This window comes from Taudactylus pleione, unplaced genomic scaffold (genome assembly GCF_031769625.1).
Source record: "Taudactylus pleione unplaced genomic scaffold, aTauple2 ptg000015l, whole genome shotgun sequence".
In the NCBI taxonomy this organism is placed as follows: Eukaryota; Metazoa; Chordata; class Amphibia; order Anura; family Myobatrachidae; genus Taudactylus; species Taudactylus pleione.
The window spans coordinates 37,633,460-37,652,948 of record NW_028284417.1 but is presented as its reverse complement, the minus strand read 5'-3'; the positions used below and the strand labels follow the sequence as shown (position 1 = coordinate 37,652,948).

General features: G+C 44.3%; 1 protein-coding gene across 2 annotated transcripts in view; it reads left to right on the top strand.

Annotated features, from left to right (window-relative positions):
• Positions 1 to 19,489, top strand: part of ASCC3 (activating signal cointegrator 1 complex subunit 3) — an 884,679-nt gene that overhangs the window by 625,352 nt on the left and 239,838 nt on the right. For both annotated transcript variants that reach the window (XM_088472337.1, XM_088472346.1), the window contains exon 16: positions 455 to 679. In XM_088472337.1, coding sequence (XP_088328463.1) covers positions 455 to 679 — 225 coding nt within the window. The remainder of the gene's footprint in view (positions 1 to 454; positions 680 to 19,489) is intronic.

The window sequence follows — 19,489 nt, the reverse complement described above, 5'->3', positions numbered from 1 at the left end:
GTAACCAATGGGAGGCAGAGCTTGGGACGGGACAGGGGCTGCTGCTAGACTACTTCCTCCTGGTCCACCCCTGGCTGGGCAGGCAGAACGGCAGCCACACTGGTGGTCACAGATGCTACAGTCTCCGAGTGCTGTGGCACGGTAAGGTGGGCCGGAGGAGGCGGAAACCATTCCACCTCCAAATACAACTGATGGAGCACAGTTCTGCCCCGTTCTGGCCCACTTTAACCCCTGATTAGAGGTTAGCGTTAGGACACTTACATAATTTTGTTGGGATTCTGACTGTGGATGCCCAAGGTCGGTATTCTGACCACCTGCATCCTGACCGCCGGGATCCCGTACCCAACCCCATACCGGTCCCTTTGTTGATAATTTGGTGTTAGTGAAAATAGTACAATGTGTTAATTTGTGCTGTGATTTAGCAAAATAACAAATATATATTTCCTCCGTACAGGGAACACAAATCTATGATGCAAAAAGAGGATCATTTGTAGATCTGGGAATTCTTGATGTAATGCAGATATTTGGAAGAGCTGGACGTCCACAGTTTGACAAGTTTGGGGAAGGCACCATCATTACAACGCATGACAAACTCAGCCATTACCTGACCCTGCTCACACAGCAAAATCCAATTGAAAGTCAGTTTCTCGAAAGTCTTTCAGACAATTTGAATGCAGAGGTAAATGATTTTGTTTTTAACGGTGATATTTCTTCAGTCAATAAACTATATTTATTGTTTAAATACAATTTATTAGATGGATTGAATGAAAGCAAAAGTTTAATATAGTAATTATACATTACACCCCCTTCTTTTACTCTGTAAGTTATAATGTCTGCAGGTAAAAAGTCCACATATTTGGAATGATGATATATACCAAATCAGGACAGGAATGCACTCATAGTTTGTAATATATAAACCTTTTTTGGTTGGATAAGAAGAAAAGAAGCCTGCACTCACTGCACCATATGACGTGGTGCTTCCTCAATATGCAAAAAAAGGATTTTTTTGCTTATTAAATATAAATTTGAAAAAAATAGACCAAGAAGTTGATTGTTTTACTTACATACCACCAGTGTTTAAAAAAAGTAGTTTCAAAATTATTTATACAGTATGTGTGTAGAGAGTAAGAAAGAGAGAATCAAGCAGGTGTATCTGATATCTTACCTTCCCATAAGACTGGATCCTCCAAACGCCATACTCCTTGTATGGGACTCTGGATTTAGCGAACCTCATATCTCCAAATTTTCAGAAATTTTAATACAGCACCAAAAATACTGTAGTATCATAGTGTTCCAAGGATTTAATGTACAGGTATTTACATGTAGACAGAGATGGTTAAGCTGCAATAATTTGTCTCTGGTTAGCATTTACTTTTGGAGTACCATCATCTGTTGAATTTCCTCTAAAGCCCTGACAGTATACTCTGGCCATAAGAAAATAGATTCTGCTAGTAGTCCTTATCCAAAAGAGCTTCTACAGCATCTGACTCAGATTAGGCATTTTCCACAAACCCTTGTGCAGCACAGGGATTCCATGCCTGCTCCTGCCGCAGTTGCAGATTCAAGGCCTGACCCTGTGCTGGTCTCATGTACAGCCATGGCCAAAAGTTTTGAGAATGACACAAGTATTGGTTTTCACAAAGTTTGCTGCTTCAGTGTTTTTAGTTTTTTTTGTCAGATGTTACTATGGTATACAGAAGTAAAATTACAAGCATTTCATAAGTGTCAAAGGCTTTTATTGACAGTTTCATTAAGTTTATGTAGAGAGTCAATATTTCAGTGTTGACCCTTCTTTTTCAAGACCTCTGCAATTCGCCCTGGCATGCTGTCAATCAACTTCTGGGCCACATACTGACTGATGGCCGCCCGTTCTTGCCTATTGTGGGGTTTTGTTTGTCCACTCGCCTCTTGAGGATTGACCACCAGTTCTCAGTGGGATTAAGGTCTGGGGAGTTTCCTGGCCATGGACCCAAAATTTTGAAGTTTTGTTCCCCGAGCCACTTACTTATCACTTTTGCCTTATGGCAAGGTGCTCCATCATGCTGGAAAAGGCATTGTTTGTCACCAAACTGTTCTTGGATGGTTGGGAGAAGTTGGTCTTGGAGGATGTTTTGGTACCATTCTTTATTCATGGCTGTGTTCCTAGGCAAAATTATGAGTGAGCCCACTCCCTTGGCTGAGAAGCAACCCCACACATGAATGGTCTCAGGATGCTTTACTGTTGGCATGACACAGGACTGATGGCAGTGCTCACCTCTCCTTCTCTGGACAAGTGTTTTTCCAGATGCCCCAAACAATCTGAAAGTGGATTCATCAGAGAAAATAACTTTACCCCAGTCCTCAGCAGTCCAATCCCTTTACCTTTTGCAGAATATCAGTCTGTCCCTGCTGTTTTTCCTGGAGAAAAGTGGCTTCTTTGCTGCCTTTCTTGACACCAGGCCATCCTCCAAAACTCTTCGCCTCACTGTGCTTGAAGATGCACTCACACCTGCCTGATGCCATTCCTGAGCAAGCATGCCCTGGTGGTGCGCCGATCCTGCAGCTGAATCAACTGTAGGTGATGGTCCTGGTTCTTGCTGGACATTCTTGGGCATCCTGAAGCCTTCTTCACAACTATTGAACCTCTCTCCTTGAAGTTCTTGATGATCCGATAAATGGTTGATTTAGGTGCAATCTTACTAGAAGCAATATCCTTGCCTATGAAGCCCTTTTTGCGCAAAGCAATGGTGACTGCACGTGTTTCCTTGCAGATAACCATTGTTGACAGAGAAACAACAATGATTTCAAGCTCCATCCTCCTTTTAAAGCTTCCAGTCTGTTATTCTAACTCAGTCAGCATGACAGAGTGAACTCCAGCCTTGTCCTCGTCAGCACTCTCACCTGTGTTAACGAGAGAATCCCTGAAATTATGTCAGCTGGTCCTTTTGTGGCAGGGCTGAAATGCAGTGGAAATATTGTTTTTGGGATTAAGGGCCTGATTCAGAGCTGCTCGCTAAATGCGATCGCTCGCTCCCAGCATATGCAAATCCAGCGCACGCCCAGCAAGGCAGGCGATCGCTCAGCAAGGCATTAGCACGCCCACTATGTCTTGGCAAGCGATCACTTTTGTTTAAGTAGATGCCCACCAGCCATTCATAAGATGCCCACTTGCGCGCACGTCATCTCCAGGAAGTGCATGAAAACATTGGTACATCGAGCACCATCGGATGTGCTCGCAGCGCTTGAGGTTGACTATACCTGCCCGCATGCACTGCGATCCCTTCAGTGTATAATTCAACCAGGTGACGTGTACTATGATGCTGCCTATTAATTATGCACGCCTCTGATACAGCGTTGAAACACTCAGGCACGCCTGCGTATGCAACTCCTCTCCCCTGTTACTACTGCCCTGCCCCTGTTACCACCCATAAACGGCCTCTCATGTCACTTATTCCACTGGGCTGTCTTTGCAGGGCGAGCGAGCGCATCCCGATCGCTCGTACTAGTTTGCGCACGCGAACATTTGCAAACATTGCCAGCAACGAGCAATCGCTTTCTAGCGAGTAGGTCTGAATCAGGTCCTAAGTTTATTGTCATGGCAAAGAGGGACTTTGCAATTAATTGCAATTCATCTGATCACTCTTCATGACATTCTGGAGTATATGCAAATTGCCATCATTAAACTGAAGCAGAAGACTTTGTGAAAACCAATAATTGTGTCATTCTTTAAACATTTGGCCATGGCTGTAGATCCTGTTTGGTGGGCTTGTACACTCAGGATTTTATACAGGATGGTTTGGGTGCTTTTTGTTATAAATTACCACCGCTCCAGTCCAGTTTATCAGCCCCTGTACAGGAGCCACCCTGGGCGTCCTCCTTGTCTCAGGTGTTGACGTAGCTAGTGGAGCGGTTGACTACCCCCACGCTGCCTCCCACTATTGGGTACCCACAGCAGTTACAGCCTGCTATGTTTGATACATCCTTCCTGGATATTTATGCCACTCAAGTCCGAGTGCCTTTCAGCAAATGTTGCAGGCAAATAGAACGGTAGCCACTAAATCGCACCAAAGGCTCCAGTGTTTAAATGCCAGAAGGTGGTTAACGCTGAGTTTCCTAAGTCTGATCAGCTTTTTGAACTCATGGGGAAAGCATAGAGTAGATCTAATAAACGGTTCCATGTTACGAAAAGATTGGCATCTTTGTACCCTTTTCCACCTGGCGAATGTACTAATTGGGAAGTCCCTCCTACTATGGATGCTCAGGTGACACATTTAGTCAGGAGCTCTATGTTACCTATACTGTCCGCATCATTCCTTAAGGATCCCACAGATAGAAAAAACTTGATGCCTGTCTTAAATCAGTGTTTTCTTTGTCAGGAGCTGTTACCCGACCGGCTATGGCTGCGGCCTGGGTATCCAAGGTATATACAGGGGCACTGGAAGATATTATACCAGATGCTACCAGAGAACAGCTGACATATATTTCTCATATACAGGATGCGGCCTCTTATGAGAGAAGCAGTGATAGACGCTGGAATCCTAGGCATCAGCAACTTAGATAAATTGCTCATAGAGCCCATTGGTTAAGGTCCTGGAAAGCAGATTTGGGATCCAAGAAGGCTCTGGAAGCCCTACCTTTTTATGTAAACATACTATTTGGAGCAGAATTAGATAAAATAGCGGCTACTCTGGCAACCTCAAAATCTGCTGGTCTACCATCAACAGCTATCTTAAGCTTAGGCAGTCCTCTTTTCGGTCCTTTTGCCCTCAGGGAAAGGCAAAAGGACAGCTTTTCTCCAGATAGTCTAGTTCTCGCAGGACCACCAAGCCAGAAACCAAGAAGCCTTGGTCGGTCAGACTTCCAGCTTCCAAGCCGGACGACAAACCTTCCGCCTGATGGGACGGGCCTCCTGAGGGATCTCAGGATGGGAGACCGACCTCTTCAGTTTGCCAACACCTGCTGTAAAACTACAACAGATGCCTGGGTCCATGAAGTGGTCTCTCAAGGCTACGCCCTTGCCTTCCTGAGGCGTCCTACCCAGAAGTTTTTCTGTACAACTCCCCCATCAGACTCTATCAAGGCCTTTAGCCATCCAGGAGGCCATTCACTCCCTGCTGCGTTCAGGGGTGATAATCCCAGTTCCTTTTGCTCATTGAGGAGGGGTTATTATTCCAATCTGTTTTTAATTCAGAAACCAAATGGGTCTCAATCTGGGAACCCACAACACATTTATTCATGTGCCCAGTTTCCGTATGGAGACTCTTCGGGCAATTGTTCTGGCAATAGAACCTTGGGATTTTAAGGTTTTCCTGGACATTCAGGAGGTGTATCTGCATATGCCTATTACACCATCCCAACAACGATTAGTACGGATTGCTGACTTACAGCAATATTACCAATTTCAGGTACCTTTTGGTTTCTCAACAGCCCCTCTGATCCTTACTAAACTATTGGCAGTTATGACGGCCCACCTCAGGGTCAGAGAGTCAGGATACTGCCATTCTTGGATGACCACCTGATATTGGCAGTGTCTCCAGCTGTGTTACAACACCATTTCCAACTGACCATTGCTTGCCTAAGGACGCACGGCTACATCATCAATTAGAAGAAGTCTTTCCTTTTCTCCAATACAGTGGATGGTACATCTGGTTTCTCAGACACAAAGGGTATTTCTGCCAGGGGACAAGATTGTGGCCCTACAATTGCGGGTACACAAATTACTCCGCTTTCCCTCTCATGGTGGCTGCAAACATCCCATCTGGACAAGGATCGCCCCTTCTGGATCCCAAATTGTGTGCTTCTCACCACGGACGCCAGCATTCACGGATGGGACACGTTGACAGGTCATCATACCTTTCAAGAAAGATGGACAACCCAGGAAAGTCACCTGCCCATAAACATCCTGGAGCTTCGTGCAGTATACAAAGTGCTCACTCTGGTACAGGACCTCCTCCAAGGTAGGCCGGTCGAGATCCAATCCGACAACGCGACCACAGTAGCTTACCTCAATCATCAGGGAGGCATGTGAAGTTGGGCAGCCATGAGGGAAGTGGCAAACATTTTGGTCTGTGCAGAATGTTATCGTCTGGCAATCTCAGCAGTGTTCATCCCCGGAATCCTCAACTGGGAATCGGATTTCCTAAGTAGTCAGGGCATACACACCTGAGAATAAGCTCTCAACCCGAATGTCTTTCAGCTCCTGCTGGACAAATGGGGACTATCAGACATATACCTCATGGCCTCATGTCACAACCACAGGATCCCCAGGTACGGATCCAGGACCAGAGCCTCCCTCAGCTGCCTTCGTGGGTGCACTGGCAGTGAGGTGGGACTTCAACCTGGCATATCTCTTTTCTCTGATCTCCCTCCTTCCAAGGGTCCTCAGGAAATTTAAACAAGAAGGTGGCACAGTAATACTGGAAGTTTCTGCTAGACCCAGGCTTTATTTGTTCTCGGACCTTTGGAGTCTCTCCATAGACACTCTGTTCCCACTTCCTCTATGGCCGGATCTATTAGTACAGGGTCCCTGTCTGCACCCAGACTTATCTCCTCTGTCTTTGATGGTGTGGCTCTTGAGTCTTCCATCCTAAGAGCCAAGAGTTTCACCAGCTCCGTGGTTCACACGAAAGCCTTCCTCTGCCTGCATCTATTACAGAGTTTGGCACTCCTTTTTTCTATGGTGTTCCCATAGAGAGTATGACCCTAAGGTTTTTAAGGTTTCCCCGAGCACTTGCTTTTCTCCAGGCTGGGTTAAATCTTGGTCTCCGCCTGGCTACCCTGAGAGTACAAGTTTCTGCGCTGTCAGTTTGGTTCCAACGAAGGATCGCTTCTCTGCCTGATGTTAGAATTTTTCTTTTAAGGATGTTCTCAGCATTCAGCCACCTTTGGTCCCTCCGGTGGCACCATGGGATTTGTATTTGGTTCTCAGGGCTCTACAGGTTTCCCCATTTGAACATCCGGACTCAGTAAACCTTAAGTGGTTGACAGCAAAGAGACTTTTTCTCCTCGCTAGCTCCTCTGCCCTTTGTTAACTCTTTTTTTTCGAAGTCCATAGCGTCCACAGGGCACCCACCCTGACACACCTGGCTAATTGGATAATTTTTTCTCATGTTCACTGATCCCCCTCCTCTTTGACAGAGTGTTTCTGGTGTACATTGTCCTTCCTTCTCCTCTTTTGTGCTCCTGCCTTGACATTGTTTACAAAACTGAATGCCTGTGGCCAGGGGCGGGGTATATGTGGAGGACCCAAGGCATTCTGGGAGTGGAGAGCTTAGCTGTTAGGTGCCTGGATCACTCCAACCACATTTCCCCATGGCATCCCTGTGGACCCTATGGACTTCGAAAAAAAAAAGTTAACAAAGGTAAGTCTACCATAAGTTTATTTTTCTGACTCAGCAGGCTTTGGCCTCGGCCTCTCAACTCTGGAAATGAGAAGTCCCATTGCTATACAACAGTACATTCTCTGTGAGATCTTTTAAGAATATATTTATTAAACTAGGGAGAGTTTCTTCTGCTGCTTCCAGCTTTCTGCATCTTAGACAAGGAACTCAGGCCCTGATTCAGAGCCGGATGCTCTGACAGAGCGCTCGCTCTGAATCAGGGCTGTCCTTCTGAATTTTTAGAGCTGTGACCACCCACAGCTATAGCAAGCGGCCAGGAAGATGGTCGCGATGGTCAAGACCATCGCGACCATCGAACTTGCGACGAGACCCTTGTGGTAGGGTTTCGTTGCCGCAAGCCCTGGAGTGCTTTTGGCTCTATCAGAGCCAAAAGCACTCCCACTGACATCACTTGTGATGTCAGTGGGGCCGGCCCCAGACGGTAGGGAACGCCTCTGTCTGGCCAGCCACGCCCCCCAGCACGCCCAACAAAGTGGGCGTGCTGTCACTCACCATCGACAGCACGCCCCCTTTGTAGCGAGACCCATAGCGACGGCTTGCCTGTCGCTATCCGGGTCTCGCGCATGCGCACGATGGAGCCAGGTCCATCATGCGCACTGGGCCAACATCGACCCGCTTGTGAGCGCTCAGCGCTCGCGAGCGGGTCTGAATCAGGCCCTCAGTCTGTAGGGCAATATATAGTCCAGTTTAGAAATTTGCCATCTAAATTGCGCTCTAATGATGAGGCATTTATGCTTTTTGCCAGGGACTTTCGAGATGTATTAAAGATGACATCCAGAGAATTTCCTACATAACATGAGGATCTTATTTCTCACTATATTAAGATTTGATGTCAAGCACAGTGTGCCCAAAATAGAGAAAAGTGCCAATGTTTGAGATTTCGACTAGCACCTTGTTTTGTACCTTCTGCTCAATCTCCAGAAAAACCCATGCTATTTGGTCATTCCTGCATTACTCCAGAGGAACATGAGAATTGCTTGAGTTGTAAATTGTCTATATAGCTGGAAACCTGTAATGAATCTCCCCTGTATTTGCATAAATCCCGTAGAGTCACACTAGGGAGGGCTTCTGCCTATAACAACCGGTCGTTGTTCCCATAGAGTGCGAAGCATTCACCGGTACTTAGGATGCCGCCAGGTCTTAACCTCTGGACAGTAGGGGCTTATACAAACAGCGGGAGTTTGCAAGGTAAAACTGGAGTAGTCGCAGGGTAATTACCACAGAGCAACGTGCACTGTGGACAATAACAATACGATTGCATATAAACACAACTACATAAAATAGTGGCAATCACAAACAACAGTTATATTGCAAGATGGTATAGCAATAAACTCATATACACATGCAGTTGACAGTATGGAATTGCAGCATAACATATAATAGAGAATGAAATAGCAATATATTAACCAGCCTGTGTTTTGCAGGGTTATAATAGCCACAATAAATATGTACATACAGTATATTGCAGGATGGAATAGAAACAGTTCACAACTCCAGTGGTTTGCAGAGTAGATTTGCAGCACAATGAATGTTCCAGGTATATTTGCAACAGGTACAGGTAACACAAGGCAGCGCCACGACACGAACCAGGAATACCAAACAGCAGATACAGGAACAGGGACCTGATGGCACGACTTCCACAAGAAACTCTCTGGCACGGCAGGAATGGGCTGGCTGCCCTAAACAGAAGTCAGAGCCAATCCCATGTCAGCAAATGAGACCAGCCTCTGGTAATATCTACTATGATCAGCTGAGTGCTCGATGTTCACAGAGGCTTCCCAGCTGGACAAAACTTCACTGTGGCTGGCTTTGCCTGTTTGCCATCTCAGCTCTGGTGGAACCGGCGGCATAACAGAACCAGGACATTTTCTTGCTACTTATGTTAATACTCCAGGAAATGGGAAATCTTAACAGGTGGCCTTGTTGGGTAGTATACATTTCTCTCCTGATGCACAAATGACTAATCATTTCAATGCCCAAGTTCAGCTGCAGCTTTTCCAGAAAACATTAACTCTGTCCTAGAGGAGGGGAGATCTCATTACCACTGCAGTTATTTCTGAGTTCAAACTCCCAGTGATACCGCTGTCTACTCCTCTTACGCACACTGCTGTCTACTCCTCTTACGCTATCTTCCATTGAAGGAAGTAAAATTCTGAATGCTAGAAATGGCTTCCAAACTACTGCACTGTCTGTGCAGATTGGTACTCTTCGCAGAAAGTGATATCTGCAACAGTCCCATTATTTTGTGTCAGCACTTATTTTAAGACCACCAAATGTCTTGTTGCCCTTCTTTTTGAAGGTCGACACCTCTACCTTAGGAGTGGGAGCAGTCTTGCGGGAGCACAGGAAGTTGCATCTATATGGGTTCTTTTCTAGCATTTTCTCAGCTGCAGAAAACAAATTATTAAGTTGGGGATAAAGAGATTCTTGACATTAAATTGGCATTAAAAGCATGGCAATACTTACAGGAAAGAGCCAATAATGCAGAGACAGTTTTTAGTGTTCATAATAACCTTCTCTATCTGCAAAATGCTCAGTGCCTTGATCCAATATTCATATTTCTGAATAAATACCATAATGCCATCATATCGCACTACTGGGGTGTGAACACAGCATACACAAAGGCTATAGCACTTTGGACAACCAGGGATGGTGGGTGGGAGTTCCATTAAAAATGGCCCAGACCTGCCAGGAAGATCTAACCACACCCCAAAGTTGGCATGGCCACACCTTCTTAGTGAGCATCATAGAACACAGCTGCAGTGGGCCCCAGTATTCACAATGGGGTGTAGCCACACCCCTTTTAGTACAAGGGCCCAACAGATCTCTCTGTGGCCCTGAGTACAACTTTGCATTATGTAACTTGGCTATCACTGCTTAAAACAAGTGTGAGTACCTGTGCTGCTCTTAACATCTGTGTTTGTAAAGTCTACACTTCACTTTACTTCTTAAAAAGAAAAGAGGTACAATTGTGTGTGTTTGTTTTGAATTAATCAAAGTGTGCTCCACAAACAATAAAAATATTGTTCTTTTTTTTTCTATCTTTGTGAATTGTGTGGGCTGTAGCCGCACTTGCATCCTCAAAGCAGCAGCGACAAGCGTGCGTCTGTCTGTTAAAGGGTGGTGACACCCTCAAAGTGTGCTACACAAGCAATAAAAATATTGTTCTTTTTTTTTCTGTCTTTGTGAATTGTGTGGGATGTAGCCGCACTTGCATCCTCAAAGCAGCAGCGACAAGCGTGCGTCTGTCTGTTAAAGGGTGGTGTAACCCTCAAAGTGCTCCAAAAAATAAAAAACTATTTTTTTAATGTGTTTGTGACTTGTGTGCGATGTAGCTGCACGTGCATCAACATAGTAGCAGCGCCAAGCGTGCGCCTGTGTCATAAGTCAAGGGCTGGTTTGGACATCTGGTCCGGACTGAAGGACGTGCCAACAATTTCTGACAAGTCTACTGTCACTGCATATGATACTGTCCTCAAAGTAGCAGCGACAAGCGTGCGTCTGTCTGTTAAAGGGTGGTGACACCCTGAAAGTGTGCTACACAAACAATTAAAATATTCTTCTTCTTTTTTCTGTCTTTGTGAATTGTGTGGGCTGTAGCCGCACTTGCATCCTCAAAGCAGCAGCAACAAGCGTGCGTCTGTCTGTTAAAGGGTGGTGTAACTCTCAAAGTGCTCCAAAAAATAAAAAACTATTTTTTTAATGTGTTTGTGACTTGTGTGCGATGTAGCCGCACTTGCATCCTCAAAGCAGCAGCGACAAGCGTGCGTCTGTCTGTTAAAGGGTGGTGACACCCTCAAAGTGTGCTACACAAACAATAAAAATATTCTTCTTTTTTCTGTCTTTGTGAATTGTGTGGGCTGTAGCCGCACCTGCATCTTTAAAGCAGCAGCGACAAGCGTGCGTCTGTCTGTTAAAGGGTGGTGACACCCTCAAAGTGTGCTACACAAACATTAAAAATATTCTTCTTCTTTTTTCTGTCTTTGTGAATTGTGTGGGCTGTAGCCGCACTTGCATCCTCAAAGCAGCAGCGACAAGCGTGCGTCTGTCTGTTAAAGGATTACATCGGTGACAGCATCCAAGTAGACATGTCAGACAGTCCGTACCTGTACTGGCAGGAAAAAGAAGCAATTTGGAGGTCCCTGTACAAACTGGCTCTATTTTACCTGAGTTGCCCCCCCTCCAGTGTGTACTCCGAAAGAGTGTTTAGTGCAGCCGGGAACCTTGTCAGCGAAAGGCGTAGGAGGTTGCTTCCACAAAATGTGGAGAAGATGATGTTCATAAAATGAATTATCAACTCTTCCAGGGAGACCAGCCTCCAGAACGTACAGAGGGACCTGTGGTTCCAGCGGGGACGAATTAATACTCTGTGAGGATGAGGATGTACACACTGAAGAGGGTGAGGAATCGGTGGATGAGGAGGATGAGGATGACATCTTGCCTCCGTAGAGCCAGTTTGTGCAGGGACAGATTAATTGCCAGCTTGTTTTGTGGGGGCCCAAACGAACCAATCATTTCAGCCACAGTTGTGTGGCAGACCCTGGCGCTGAAATGATTGGTTTGTTAAAGTGTGCATGTCCTGTTTATACAACATAAGGGTGGGTGGGAGGGCCCAAGGACAATTCCATCTTGCACCTCTTTTTTTTCTTTGCATTATGTACAGTTTGGGGCCTACTTTTTCAAACTGCAGTTTCACGCCTAGATGGGTCACGTGTTTGTGCCGCCCACTGGTGTCGCTTAGCATAGTCATCCAGCTACCACGGTGCAACCTTTTTGACATAAAAACACTATTGTGAGGTGTGAGGTGTTCAGAATAGACTGGAAATGAGTGGAAATTAAGGTTATTGAGGTTAATAATAGCATGGGAGCAGGAAAACCTACAAATTCTGTGATTTGAGCTGTTTTTATGCTTTTTTTCAAAAAAATACAGATCCAAAACACAAAACCCAGAACCCAAAACATGGAAGGGTGGTTTTGGCAAAACCAATCCAGATCCAAAACACGAAGAAAGATCCAGATCCAAAACCAAAACACAAAACACGAAAAGTGGCCGGTGCACACCCCTAGTTAAAACACAAGTAAAGTTTTACTGGCAAGGTTTATTAAGCAAGGAAAACAAGTAGCTTTACTGTATATGTAAACTTCTAGTATTGGTAAAATACTAAGATACTCTTATTGTTTGGCATGTTTAAATAAAAATATGCATGAAAGGTATAAAACATGTGCACTTTCTTTTCAGCATCATTATGTTTAGCATGCTGAAAGTTTATAAGATTTTAACTAGGGTTAACGCTAGGGATTCCAGTCGATCTGAACAGGGCTCTATGGTGCCCTGTGCCGACTTCTCTAACCCAATGATGTCATGTCACAGCCTCTAGAAGAGCACTGCTCGGCAACATATACCCTTTAGCAATTAATAATTGCCTTAGATCTTGTGATATAGGCAAAATGTTGAACGCCAGTCCGATAAAGTTGCATCTAGTGATCTATTTATTGAAGGCCCAAAATAATACAACATTTTTTCGTTTCATAGGTGGACCTTCGTCAATTTTCATTTCGCTTGAACTTTGTATAACCACAGCCTCTTTTGGTTTGAACTTTTATTTTATGGGGTCAATCCAATTAAATGTGAAAGGTATGAGTTGCTGTTGCAACGCCGTTACAACACCGGCAATGGAACGGTACCTCACACCCTTCGCAACCCGCTCCAAGCCCAAATTTGCTGAATTTTGTTCTGAGACCTTGGGTGCTCCACTTTTAAGTGGATTCGGGCTGCCGTAAAGTGCGACCATTACCACGATGACTCACACCCGAGAGATCATCGCTGCTAATTGGATTGACCCCTATGTTTGGTAGTTAAATGTGTATACAAACCTTTTGTAGAACAACCCGGGTTTTTAAAGTAGCACTGCAAGTTTTGCTGTTTTATTATCGACAGCTGTCAAGAAAAATGAAACCAAAACAGACATCTTTGACATGCAAGAATAAAGTTTGTGTGTTTTTTATACACTAACACACCGTTATTTAAATTAGTGCGTATGTAAGGCTTGATAATAGTACCGTAACCAAAGGCACTTTAAGTCTTATTTTTTAGAGCAATTTGCTGCTATTAAGCACCAGACAACAGTGCACCAAGTCCACAAATAAAGTTCTGCCACACTTTGAAGCGTAGTCCGTAAGAAAAAGGTTTACATTTTCTCTACACACCATTATCATTACATCTGTAGGTATATGAATTATATCACTATGAAACTACAGTAGCAATTTGGCATAGTTGCATGACATGTGACTGCAGCTTTTTCTGACATGGTTGCATCCTATGCTGTTGTGCTGTCCGCGTTCATCCTCCTGCTCTGACCCCCTGGCAGTGATATCGCAGTCTGGCCCCTGGGATGTGGATGAGATTTGTATTTCATCTACCACAAGCATTATCAGCAGCATGTCCCCAGGGGTGGGGCACCTGTTCATATTTCAGCAGCCTCCATGCGCACCCCTCCCAGCTGTCGAATATGGCGATGAGCAATACCCTCTTTGCACAATGTACCCTGTATTTTCTGGGCTTCCTCTAGAGCTTTCTTGCTGTGGTGCTCCTGTCAGAGAACAGCACTGACTTCCATGGGAGGTGCCTCCTGTTCACCGAGGGTGAGTGGGAACATCACGCTGGAGGAAGAGCACTTCACGGTGGAGGCTGGAGCCTGCCTGTAAGTCCAGCGTAGGGATGGACATTGGAATCCGATGGTGACTAACCATCAACGTTTTTGTTCCGATGGTAGTGCTTTTACCATTTCATGGTGGTGGTCCGATGTTTGCAACTGTCTAATGGAAATAATTTGATGGTGTTCCGATGTTTTGTTTGTTTGTGTTTTTAAATTCTTGATAGCTATGCCTCCCCTGACTCCTTCCTGGCTACTGTGTCTGCATCAGGGCATCTTCATGGGTTCATTGGAGGCTCAGTCCTTGACTCCCTCCCTTCTCTAAGCTGCTTCTAAGCAACAGGGCACATTGCTAGCTCTGATGATCTAAGACAGCCAATCTGACCACAGCCCTCAGTTTTTTCTGTGACTTGCTTCATTTCAAGCCTCAGTTTCAGATTCTTTCTTGTTGTTTTTAACACCCTGGACAGCTCCTATGCAGCAGCTTAGTGCAGGATTTTTTTCTGTGACTTGCTTCTCTAAAATCATCACTGCTCAGCTCCCTTTTGTCACAGATGAATAGTTTATACACCTAAACTTTCCTCAACCAATGCTGTATAGAGTCGTGAAAACCCCATCAAAATCCATTCAGTGGGTCAGGTGATTAGCCCAAATGGAGGGGTGCACATGGAGGCTGCGGAAATACAGGGCCACCATCAGGGGGGGACTGGAGTCCCGGGCCCAGACACTCGGGGAGGCCCGTCTGCACCTACCTTTGTAGCGCACACAGTGAACCACACAGGCAGCCAGGAAAACACTGGGCTGGGAGCATGCAGGCAGAGGACGCTCCCCAGCCGCTCCAATTGCATTTGTAAATATAATGAGAACGGTCGGGACTCGGGTAGCATACTTCTGCCTGTCACAGTCACACTGACTACTACACTGTGACTGCACGCAGCATCCGGTGGCCGGCAGCTCTGTAACTGTTTGGCTGCAGTCAATGGGGTGCTGCTGTGTGCTGCTGATTGCTTAATGGCTCCAGCCATTCATGCACTGTATTGCATATGTATTCATGCACTGATTGGTGGATGGCTGGAACTATCCACCAATCAGAGAGCAGGAAGCTGTAGAATTCATTCAGGATTAGGAGGACTATGAGATGGCAGGACCAACCGAGTGAGGATTAGAATAGATATTCTGATATTTAACAAGAGGTAGATCTAGGGAGAGGGATTCGGATTTGGGGTGTGATTTCTAATGAGGGAGTATGTGTGTATGTGTATATATGTGTGTGTGTGTGTGTGTATATATATATATATATATATATATATATATAAAGGGCGGATATGGAAACCCCTCCCGACTACCTGCTCTTGCCCCTGTACCCCATGCTAATACCTCTCCCCCACTGCACAATATCAGTGACTGACTGACAGGTCCAGCCCAGGGAAGACCTCCCACTCTGCCTCCTACCAATGCTGCCGCCGGGCACTCGAGGCCTGCCCGCATCTAGTACTGTCCGCCCTATACAAATTTGCCCTTGAAAGGAAGTGACAGGCCTAGCTGGGTGCCCACTCCTACAAACACGCTGCCCACTACTACCCCCTTCCCACGTGAGTCACTTCTCACCCAGCTGACCAGGGCCGCCCTCCCACGCTGCCTCCTACCAACGTCGCAGTCGGTCAGCGCAATAAAGTTTTACCTGTTCGCAAACACGGCATGACATCATGTCGCGGAGTGTGAGAAGAACTGAGGAGCAGCCAGAGGGAGACAACTAAGGTAAGTGTCTGGGGTTGTGGAGGTGGAGGGGGCGTGCCTATTTTGTTAGTCCCGAGCCCCATAATTTATGATGGCAGCCCTGCGGAAATATGCACAGGTGCCCCAGCACCGGGATCTTGCTGCTGATACAAATCCCTCATCCATGATTCCCCTGCCCTACCCAGCAAATTCCATTGGCCGTGCCTCAGTCAGCTGCAGGGCAGCAGAAGTGGGGGTTATGGTGACACTGGTGAGATGCAGGAGGCATGAGTGAGATGCAGAGGCCTGTGGTAAGAAGCAAGAGTGAGAAGCAGGGGTCTGTGGTGAGATGCAGAGACCTGTGGTAAGAAGCAGGAGTGAGAAGCAGGGGCCTGTGGTGAGATGCAAGGGGCTGTGGTGAAATATAGGATGCTGTGGTGAGATGCATGGGGCAGGAGTGAGAAGCAGGGGCCTGTGGGGAGATGCAAGGGCCGGTGTTGAAATGCAGGGGGCAGGAGGCTGTTATGAGATGCATGGGGCTGTGGCGAGATGAAATTATGAAATTGCTCCTGTGCGAAGCAGGGACGGGTCGCTAGTTTAATATATATATATAGATATATATAGATATATATATATATAGAGAGAGAGAGAGAGAGAGAGAGAGAGAGAGAGAGAGAGAGAGAGAGAGAGATACAGACTGTAGGTACATAGATATATTATTATCTGTTGTTTTTTGTATTTTTATTATTTTTTGTCACTCAGACAGTACACCACAAATTGAATACATTTCTGTTGTGGCAAGCTGGTTTTTCTGCCGGTATGTTTTTGTTGTTTTTCTTAATACAAGGGCAGAGCAATGCAAAGGCTGAATCCCTGGTAATGTCAGTGTGATTTTTTTTTTGTTTACTACTTCAGTCCTCACTCCTGTCCTGATGAGTCCTTCTAATTAAAGTGCTGCTGCTAGCCTGCTACATCAATAAATACAAATACAACTGTCCCCAGGATGCCCACACTAATTCCATATCCTATCTGTCTTTCTAATTTCCCTACTACTAGAGAGAGACCATCAATGGAACTCCAGTGACTGTCTCTCTCTGTAGCTTGCCAGCTAAGATGCAGCAGTAGAAAGTGACGTGCTTTATATACTACTAAGCAGATCACTCACTCGTTCCCCGCTGGCTGAAGTTCATGCTCACCCCCCGCAATAAGTGACAACAGCAGTACGGCAGCATGTGAGTTACACATGCTGCATCAGGAACTGTGGCGTTCGCAAATGTGGTCACTGAGACTGTAGACAGTCACTGTGAGTGGCTGTCTCAGTGACCGTGAGAATCCTGTTAAAACATGGGAATTGGTTCAGAAAATCCAGAGAAATTTGGGTGCCCGAAACTGTCCAAAATTGGATACCCTAGATAAGACCCCAAATTTAGCGATTTGCAATTATCGATAATAGGGCTGATGCTGAGGTACTGCAAAAAGGGGAGTAAATTACTCACAACATTTATCTGCACATTTACTGAGAGGTACACATTTCTAGATGCATAGCAGCATATGTGCCCAGTTCACTACAAGACATCCGTGAGCACTTGCAGCTACCCTATAGCAGGTGCAAAAGGTACTAACAGGCATATATGAGCATAATTTCTGATCTGCATAAGCCACATTATGTGAATACGCTCTCACTGAACTTTACCTATGTGAGAAAGTCGCTTCCCGACTCTGACCATAAAGTTAGATGCGAGAATATTTATATTTGATTAAGGGGAATGCTGCTGTTGTGTGTTCAGAATAAACTACAAGCAGGGTAACAACGTTTCTGTATGTGCCCTCATTTAACTTCTTACAGTTGCTGGATCACACGACACTTATCTAAAACCTGTAACATTTGTAATTTGTCAAATGTTAGTTGGATCACATTGTGGTTTGAAATGGAACCGATGCCATAAATATGAAAGTGCTAAAAACAGGAAGTGTGACATTGGCAGATGGTGCGATACTGTTACCATTTGTACGGCCTTGGGACCCCTTACTTCGGGGTAATCTGTATTAATTACACTCTTATTTACTATTATACACTATGATAACTATATAGCCTAATATTAACTGAGAGTAGGCTACTATAAATACTGTATTAGAACTTAAAGCAATTTAATTTTTCAGACTCCTACAAGATGAAAGCCAAAAAGCACAAAGTTCAGTGTTGTGACTGTACGCCCATCTTCATCAATAAATATAGCACTCAACATGAAAGTACTATTTACCATCTTGTATTCTTAATTTATTGTCCTGTAGGTATCATGAGAAAAGGGATAATACTTTGCATCTTTTGAGTTGGAAATTTTAGCAATCACAGTAGGGAAATTTCTTAATTCTTCTTTCCACCCAAAAAAATATCTCTAGCTATGCCCTGTGCATACAGCTAGTTTAAGTGTCACTATGAAAGTGACCACATGATGGCGCCAAATACTTAAGATTTAATATTGTGTGTTTCCACCAGATGGCATTCTCACACCAAATATGCAAACAATAAACTAGGTTATATTTCTGTCAGCAAACAGAATGTATAGATTATATCACTCACATTATTTGTTTAAGTGCCTTGATCTGCTGAAAGAATTACACTGTGAAAGTGATTTGATAGTCTGCTTGAAACAACTATTAAAAGCTGTGAATAAAAGTTACAATATGTCTTTGCCAAGACTGGCTTTTATTATTATTATTATTATTATTATTATTATTATTATTTTGTGCACATGAGAGACAAGAAGACCACTTGTTGATATTTAATGCATATTAACAGCATTTTATTGGTTTTCTACACTTGAAAGGACTTGATCCAATATTCTAACTTTAGTTTAATTTACAATCTCTGTCATAATCCATGTAAACTAATATATAAGGTAATTAGAAAAGATACTTGTTTGGAAATTCTAGATTAAATCAAATCAACCTGGTAAAATCTTAATATATTTTATTTCATATGTTGCAGTGCCACAAAATAATTCTGTTTGTTTCTTTCTTGTCTTAATTAAATTAAATGCTGAAATTGATCTGGTCACAAAAGCAAAGAGTTTCTTGAATCATTAAAGACTATTTATTTTTGTAAACCTCTCCTTATTCCCCACATTTACTTCAGTGAAAATACCTTGCCAAGGATGTACTTCCTATCTTTGTAAAGCTCTATGAGCACGAGGAAAGCACTGTTGCTCCAATTACAGCCAGCTCCTGATTAGACTAGCTACCGACTAACCATTTAGGAGTTGACTGTCGTTTCTTACAAGTATATTGAAACCCTACCTGACCAGCAGTAATAGATGATTATGGAAGTTAACCAGCAGAGGTCCCTGCTTGATAACAAGTCCTGAGATTGATCTATAGTAATAGTGTGAAGATGGGTTGAGACACTTAATATAAAGTTTAAAGTCCCTTTCGGAATGGTCAACTTTTTAATACTTTGTAATTTCAATAAAGGAAACCTGTATATGATCAATATACTGAACATCGATTGTATTTAATAATGAATGGCACTTAGATGTATGATCTCAAGTAAGTGCATGTACATGAGTTATATATGTTAGAAATGTGTGTTGATGGGTCACATATTGCTAATTATAATTATACAGTTAGACATTTGGGGGCCACCAAAAGAACTTGGGGAACCCCATATATGATTAAGTTCCATGTTTATAATTTACAATAGTTTGTCATAATCCTTAAAAGCATAAAACCTTAACTCTGTGT